This window comes from Mesoplodon densirostris, chromosome 4, assembly GCF_025265405.1.
Source record: "Mesoplodon densirostris isolate mMesDen1 chromosome 4, mMesDen1 primary haplotype, whole genome shotgun sequence".
Lineage (NCBI taxonomy): Eukaryota > Metazoa > Chordata > Mammalia > Artiodactyla > Ziphiidae > Mesoplodon > Mesoplodon densirostris.
In genome coordinates, this window is record NC_082664.1 from 89,530,713 (window position 1) to 89,539,380 (window position 8,668).

General features: G+C 35.8%; 1 protein-coding gene across 2 annotated transcripts in view; it reads left to right on the plus strand.

Annotated features, from left to right (window-relative positions):
* Positions 1-5,059, plus strand: part of CTDSPL2 (CTD small phosphatase like 2) — a 73,722-nt gene extending 68,663 nt beyond the window's left edge. For both annotated transcript variants that reach the window (XM_060096761.1, XM_060096762.1), the window contains exon 13: positions 147-5,059. In XM_060096761.1, coding sequence (XP_059952744.1) covers positions 147-212 — 66 coding nt within the window. In that variant the 3' untranslated portion in view covers positions 213-5,059. The remainder of the gene's footprint in view (positions 1-146) is intronic.
* The last annotated feature ends 3,609 nt before the right edge of the window (positions 5,060-8,668 follow it).

Sequence of the window (8,668 nt, forward strand, 5' to 3'; positions counted from 1 at the left end):
TTTTATTTGGCAAACAAAATAATGTAAGTTATAAAATATTGATAAATGGTGGTATAGTTTCTTTGCAAAGTAATAATGTTCATAATGTTATGAGGATCACGTCTTTGAAATTACGTGGCTTTTAAAATGTCTATTTCTCCACACAGAATGAAGATGTTCGACCTCACATCAGAGACCGATTTCGCTTGCATGATTTGCTGCCCCCAGATTAAGTACAAAGACTTGTCAAATCACTGAAGGGGGAGAGAATGCAGGACCCTTTTGGACTAAGACAAAAACATTGCCATTACTGTTGAAATTTTGCATTTTTGTACCCCGTCTTGCTTTTCTTATCTTGGTGCCCAATAATAATCAAGGGTTACAGAAAGAGACTTTATCTCAGATTGAATACATACAGTAGGTAGGCTAAAACAGAAGAGTCTTTAGAACTAGTGCAACTTCCAGTGAAATTTTTTTATGTACAGGACATCTGCAGTTTATAAAGAATTCTGTTTCTGCCACCAGCAGTTTGACCTGTAGTCACACAGGATTTTATGATAATAACAGAGATGAAAATGGACTTTTATTTTCTCTCTGTTTGGTGCTCTAAGTGGGTTTGTAGCCACTTTTCTGTTACTTTAAAATTCTCATTTCAACAGGAATGGCCAGTAAAAGTTGTTTTATTTTTCCTGTTAAGGTTTATAACCTTTTTACATTTTTGACCTGTATTAGATTAGAATTTCATTATGCATTCCTTTTAGTTGAGGCGCTTCATAGTTCTCTGGAAATAGTCAGTTTTTAGTTTTTTATTATACATTTGAATGGCCGTTTTCCTGCTTTGTCTGCCTGCATATTGTATATTTGTTTAAAAATATTCTCTACTTTTAGTCCATGTAAGTTTCATTTAGAACATGCATTTATATTTTGTTTCTGTAATATTCTACTGTAGGTGAAATCTTTTCAAAAATCAAGAGACTGGGTAGATAAGAATATATGAATGACTAATATTCAAAAGATTTAAACCATTGTGATGGCATGTGTTCCCAAGTGGTAATATCTTGCAGTGGCACACAGATTTGATGGATAAAAGGTATACCTCAGACTTCACTGTGCTCACCAATCTTTGAGGAGAATAAGTTTGGTCACCTGTTGGGCTTGATTTGGTTACTGATGCCTTTGGTTTTCTCCAGGAATGAAGTATTCAGCACAGTGATTCAGTATTTTTAGTTATTTTGCATGGGCTGGTAGTACCTCTGTTATGCTCTCAGTTACAATCAGTTAAAACTCTGTGTAACAGTCTTGGTACCTTACAGTAGCTATGCATAATCCTGTGGCACAGTAAACTCCCAAGCCACCAATGCAGTGAATATGTTCTCATAGTGGTTTTCTATGCTATATGAAAATAGTCTTCAAGCCTTGGTTCTCTAATGCAGCTACCACAAGAGGTTGATATTTTTATAGTGGCGTGTAATCTCTTTCGGGAGGCTTTTTATGGAAGGTAGAATTTGTAAAAGTTAGTATGCTTTGCCTCTCAACTGCATTATCATGCCACAGGCTCAGACTGTTTTTGTGTAAAGGATGTCAAAGAACGGCACTTTTTCTAAAGAGAAGTTTGATATTTTGTATGCTTGTTAAGAAAGTACAGTATTGGAAATTAAAGGTGGACAACTGATAATTGAGGAGTATGTCACTTAATTTTTTATGTATATTACCTGTTTACTTGTACAACTTATTGTACAAATTACATGCAGCTTCATTTTCAAATGAATCCTTAAAATAAGGAAATCTTTTTAGGAAGACATTTAATTTTTGTATTTTTGATTTTAAAGGCATGAGTTATGTCAATTTTCAGTGTATTAATGAAGATTTTAACTTTTCATCAGGTTGAGTGTTTTCTTACTATATTATCTGTTGTGTATGTAGTTAGCAAATTGTGTCACTGAACTGTTTAAAAATCTAGCATGTAGAGCAAGCCTGTTTTGTGGAAAATCCTTATTCATTAAAAAAATAATCATGGCAGATTTTCTGCAAAAAAAAAAAAGCAAAAGCATTTGCAATTCAGAATACTGGGGGTTTTTTGTTTGTTTGTTTTTAATTTAAAGAAAGGTATTTTGCTTGCAGGAAAAAAATACTACAGATTCATTTTAATGAGAATCTTTGAAATGTATTTATCTTTAGGGCATCTGGGCATCTTTATGCTGTTTGTCTTCTGTCTTTCTTGAAATAAAATGTACATATGTTACCTTTACATATGCTCTTGCTCAAAATTGTGAACCTGGTTACATTTCTCCTTGCTTCCTTTTTATGTTCAAACAGCAAACCCCAAAACCTATACAGGATCTAAACTTTCAGCTTGCGTTATAATTGCTGAAAGCTTTTCTGATTAAGTAAATACAGTCTCAACAGGCTTTCCCACAACTAAAAGGGAAATGTAAGCACCTATATATACCACTGTGCCTATAGGCACTTTAAAAACAACTTTTAATCATCTTTTATTGGTAAAGCTGTTTTTGATCCCCTCCTAGGAGAGCTCCTTTAAGTTGACTGACAAATGAATCGAGCCTAACAAGATTCTGTAAAGAAATAAACTAAGGAAGAATTTTATATGGCCTGAGAAAATTTCTTGAGATCAGTTCAGTCTATTTTTCTTTATTACTTGATTTGAGTCATTTTAAGTTTGTTATTAATACAAAATTTAAAATAAGTTATAGAGACAGTTATCCAGCTTCCTCCACTTTGAAATGTGTTATCTTATTACCCCTTCTTTCCTTTATCTGTTGGTAGATATTACCTTAAACATTTCCATTAGTTAAATGGAGGTGTTTATCAATTGAGATGTGCCCAGCCCCTTCAGTTCACACAGAAAACATGAACTCTTAAAAACTGACTAGTAAATGCAGGAGAGATGGATACCTGATAGGACACAGCAAAAGTGACCTATATACACATTACGACTCTGAAGTACATATTATAATTGTGATATTTCCAGTGGTAAATGTCTGACTTTTAAAGACATTCTTTTAAATATTTGTATTATTGTTAGGATGTTTTAATCAGTTGTGTTTTTTAATTCCATGTAATATATGTAGCCCTAATCAGATTTATAGCACCATATTTCTCCTTGGGTCTTAAAAGAGAGTTGACAACAATTTAAAAGCATAAATTGTTTTATATTAGCTAGTATGTATATTTATTTACCCGATGGCTTTATCTTGTTTCCCAAAATTTTGGGGGGATTTGTTGAAAGCATTGTAACTTCTATAAATGGCTATTTTCTTGTAACTGTCAGTGAAAATGGATGTGTACGTTGTGTTTTTATATTACTTTGGTTTTCCTGGTTTGTTTGTTTTTTGGGTTTTGGGGGGGATGGTTAAACATAGAATCATTTTTTTAAAGTTATCTTTGGCCAATGACTTTTTCAACTAGATATTACTTTCATTCAACCATCTAAAGAAGTTTGTTTTTCACTGTTTTGTTCAGTCAACTTACTGAAAAACAGAGACTTCATCTCATCAATGAAGAAAGCATTTCATTATCCCTACAAATCTTTGCAGCGAGCACAGACTTCTTCATAAGGACCAGATCTTTTCCACGTCTTGTGTCAATCACATAAAGCTGAAATGTAAAGGACACTGAAGCCTTCATTTAATTGTCCTAACATGATGGTGTTATATACTACATCATTAGCTAGTTAAGGTTTTCTGACCTGACTTCTCTTTGTCTTCCTAGGTATTTATTTGTTATCTCTTTTAATCTTGTGTATCTAAATTAACTTAGTGTTAATAGTCACCCACCAAGTAACTATGCCAAGTAACTAGGAAAGAATGTTTATTTTATTTCCCCTTATAGGGGAAGAGTGGGCTGGGAACAAAAATGTATGGGCCAAAAGGCCTTAGGTTGTCATTCATTCACTTTCTTATTCCTCTCATGAGCTGTTTTTGAGTATAGTATTTTTTCAGTGCTTATGTGCTTGATTATGTCATTACTTTTCATGTCGTCCCCTGAGTTAAAAGCCTGCTAGGAACCTGTATAAAATACATTTTAAAATTTCAGAATAAGAACCACAGAACTCAGTATCTTATATTTAAATGCTACTTAAATTATTATTGGAATCCAAGTCTCATTCACTAGGATACATTTTTATAAAATGTTTCTCTGTATCTTGAATTGAAATTACTTGCCCGGAGGCAAGAGTTCCGGGGTTATGTGTTTTGAGGAATTTTTAAAAGGGGAGATGAGAGCAACAAGTTTATACTTACTTTATGGTTTTTATATTAGTTATTAGTATTTTAAAATATATCACTGGTTCCCAAACCTGACTCTTCATTAGAATTACTCTGTGGAGCTTTTGAAATACAGATTCTTGAGGCCTGACCTCTGCCAAATTGTCTCACTGGGTCTAGAGTGGGGCCTGAGAGTTCTGTATTTTTTAAAAGCTCTCCAAGTGATTCTCATAGATTTGGGAAATCACTACTTTACTTAATGTGACAGTGGTTTGGGACTTGAGAATAGGCAACAAAATTAAGTTTACCAGACACCTCTTTGTGGTAGAGTTTTCTTTTTTCTTTTTTTAACTGGGACCAGATTTCACAGAACTTACTCAAGATGCATGGAGGAATAATAAAGAAGATTGAGGTTACTGCTTATTATCATTCATGTCTTTCATACTTTTTAAGAGTTTGCATTTTCTAGCACTTGGAATAGTTGATCATATACACAGCTGAAGGACATATCCCTGAATGAGACCATTATATATATATTAACTGTAAAATATTTCACTATTTTTTTATTTTATAAATCTTTGTAGAAATAAGCAATGAAATACTACTTTCATCTTTTGAAATGGGATTTTTCAAGGCAGTGTCCTTTTGGCATTAAGGTAGGGGGGAGTTAATATTCTCTCTGCCTTTTTCCACATGAATCAATATAAAGTCATGGACATTTAAATATTCAATTTAATTTCAACATATTTACTATGCAGTATAGCCGTGAACAAGTAATGTAGATTTAGTTTTCTCATCTTCAAATGCCCTGATCACCCTACCTCACAGGGTTGTTGTGGGGATAAATAAAACTTTTATGGAAGCACTTTTCTTTGGTGATATTTTATCAGCCATTAGAAACAATATAATATCTAACAACTTACATTTGTATAGTGCTTTGTTAGAAGCACACAATTTTTTCACATTGCTTTCTCTTTTGATGATCTGTTAAGGAACGTAGAGCAGGTTACAGATATGGAAAGAACAGATAAGGAAACAAGCTCAGAGAGGGCTGTGACCCAAGACCTCACAGCTGTTCTAGGAGACTTGAATTCAAGTATCATTACAACAGGCTATTTCCCAAGGCGTTGGCATTTTTGTATAATCATGTTTGTACATAAATACAAAGCTTTCCCTAGTTTATAAAATGAATGTAGCCAACAAAATGTTCTTATAAAAGAATATATTAACTCAGTGCAAAAGCTTGTGGTACAAACTAGGCCCTAGAGTTTAACGATCCAAGTTTTAAACTAGAAGGAAATTCCGTCTTCTAAGTGTACATCTTTATTTTACAGATGTAAAATATGTCTAGAAAAGTGTCTTCCCAAGATCGCAAAGTTGGGATTAGAATCTAGCTCTCTTAGTTACCATTACTCAAAGTAATGACTTTAGGAGGAATAATATTCTTAATTTCTGGAACTACCAGAAGTGCAGAAGTTGCATAAAACCTGAATAATGAAGTGATTAGCTTTAAAAAGTAGAGATAAAATGGCAAGAAAGAACCAGATGATGGTGAGCTAAAATGAAATTATACTTGATGTAATGGGCTAAGTAACTTGAACCAGTATAACAACAAAATAGCAAGCTGGTCCCACCCCAGTCTCTGTGATGAGACTTAAATACAGTATTGCTAACTATAGTCACCATACTATACGTTAGATCCTTGGAACATTAGATCCTCAAACCACTAGAAGTCTGTACCCTTTGACCAACATCTCTTCATTTTCCTTACCCCCACCCCCAGTTCCTGGCTGGGATGAGACTTGATAACTATTTTCCCTGAGCTTCAAAGGAGTGTAATGCACACAGACTGGTTTGAGTGCCACTGCAGTAGGCCTTTAGAAATAAATGACTGGAGTTGGGAATAGTTGACTTAGGAGTATGGGTAATAAAAAGGAAAGTTCAGAGTCAAAAGACCTGAATTCAAGAACTTAAGAACTCATCCACTTACTAGACAAAGGAGTTCTCTGATCCTTAATTTGTTCATCTGTAAAATGGGTGGTGAAACGTGTACACAAATAACTACCAGAACTGAAATGTTGAAGCAGCTAATTTTCTTGAGGGTGTGTGAGATATATACAGGGGGTTGGGAGATGTCTGAAGCTAGAGGGGGCAGAAATGAGCAGTAGAATCAGATTATTTTAATACCACAGATGTCAGGGAGATTTTTTAAAGAAAGACATGAGCAGCAAGCAGTCTGGAAAGACTGGAGAAGTGGTAATGGAGCGGTCACCTATGATTGATTGTTAAGAACAGCGGTCTCCAACCTTTTCGGCACCAGAGACCAGTTTTGTGGAAGACGATTTTAACACGGCCTGGTGGCGGCGGGAGGGATGGTTTCGGGATGATTAAAGCGCATTACATTTATTGTGCACTTTATTTCTATTATTATTACATTTGTAATATATAATGAAATAGTTACACAACTCACCGTAATGCTGACCGGAGGAGAAGCTCTGGCGGTAATGCGAGCGACGACGGGAAGCAGCTTGTTAATACAGATGAAGCTTCGTTTGCTCACCGGCTGCTCACCTCCTGCTGTGCGGCTTGGTTCCTAACAGGCCACCGACCAGTACCCGTCCGCAGCCCGGGGGTTGGGGACCCCTGGTTAAGAACATTTTGGAAGAAAATAATGCTAACTGTGAAGGAAGAAATGGAGGATGAGGAAATTAAAGAGTGAGTATTAAATGGCTTGAGAAGTAAGTAGTTGGGGTAGCAGGCTCATGTAAATGGACTTGACGAGTTAGAAGTCTCTTAGTAATCAGTGAACCAGATGAACTAGAGCTTTTAGTGGCTCCCATATACTGAGCTTTAATGTTCTATTTGATGTATGACAATTGTTGAAGGTAGCTGTAGGTAGCCTTCCTGATGACAGTAAAAGTCGTTTAAAAACACTGCCTTACTGTGCTAGGCTCTGTGGATGGCTGAAGAAAGCAAACCTGACACTGCTCTCAAGCTAACAGGCTAGCAGTGGAGACTGACATTTGCTGGGAAAAGGAACATGAAGAAAAGACTGGCTTTGAGGGCTAATAACACAATCTAATCTGAAGTCAGGCTTGGATTGGCTGAAGAAGTATTAAGTTGAGATCTGTAGAACATTTATTGAAAGAATATTAAGCCAGGCTTGGTTGGGGGAGGGGGTAAAGTTAAGCAAGGGGGTAAATAATCAGATTTGTTTTAAAAATGTCACTTTGATTGCTGAATAGGGAATAGATTGAGTGGGAGACCAGTTTAAAGAAATACAGATGTTGACCTAATTCGTTCCACGCAAAGAATTTCCTTTCTCCACGATAATATGGTTAATGTATTGGGTGCTAGCGTCGTAATGGGCAATCTGAGGTCGGAGATTGATAAAGTTCTAGGGAAAGTATGGCTTGCCCAGCTTAATGATAGAAATGGGAAGGTACTTTAGGATTTTATGGCACCATATAAAAGTTAAGTACGGAAAAATGTATAGGAGTTGAAAGGAAACATGCTGTCATTTCACATCTTGGGTAGGCTCTTTAGGGAAGGAGGGTTAAAATTGAAAAAACTCATTAGTTGTTTCTACATCAAATCATGTAAATCAAATCAGTGATTTTGGTATTTTAAAGATGAGTGTTTGGGGGGGGGGGTTTGGTCAAGCGGGGCAGCATGTGAGATCTTAGTTCCCCAACCAGGGATGGAACCTGTGCCCCCTGCACTGGAAGTGCGGAGTCTTAACCACTGGACCGCCAGGGAAGTCCCTATAAATGAGTTTTAATCTGGTGCTATTTGCAATTAAAACCGCCTCCTCAGCCTGGCCTAATTTCATCTTTATGAGATTTTGAGTCTGGTGCTTAAGGCACTTCACTTAAAAATAAGCCATAAGCAGCCCTGCTTCTTTTCTGCTGGTGTTTACTCTCCTATGGCTTTAATGATGAAGCTTCTTGAAGGCAGAGGTTTTAATGTTAATTTGTTCAACAAACACTGATCAGTTACTCTGCTCATCTGTAAGATGGGAATAGTGTTATGTGTGATTATAGGGTTTCCCTAGAGGTTAGTGTGTGGATCACAGATTAGTTTTAAGGAATAATCGAAGTCTCCAGCGCAGAGTTCTTGACAATTGTCTCCCGGCTTCTTTATTTCAAAAAGCAGCATGCACAATTCTGTGAATAAATTCTATTCTAAATTTCTGCTTCAAAAATTTAGCAATGAAGCATATATATAGCCCATGTATTTTTTCCATAGCACCTCCAACTCTCACACCCTATTTTCAATTGCATGTGGTTTAATACCTTGAAGTTAATACCCCAGAACCTAGAATAGTACTTGGTACAGGGTAGGCCGTCAATAATTATTTGTTGAATACATACATGACATAATGAATGAGCTCATATTTCAAAGTTTGGACTTCAATTTATAAGTCCAGAAAATTGATTCTGAATGTGCAACTCAGAATTGATGAA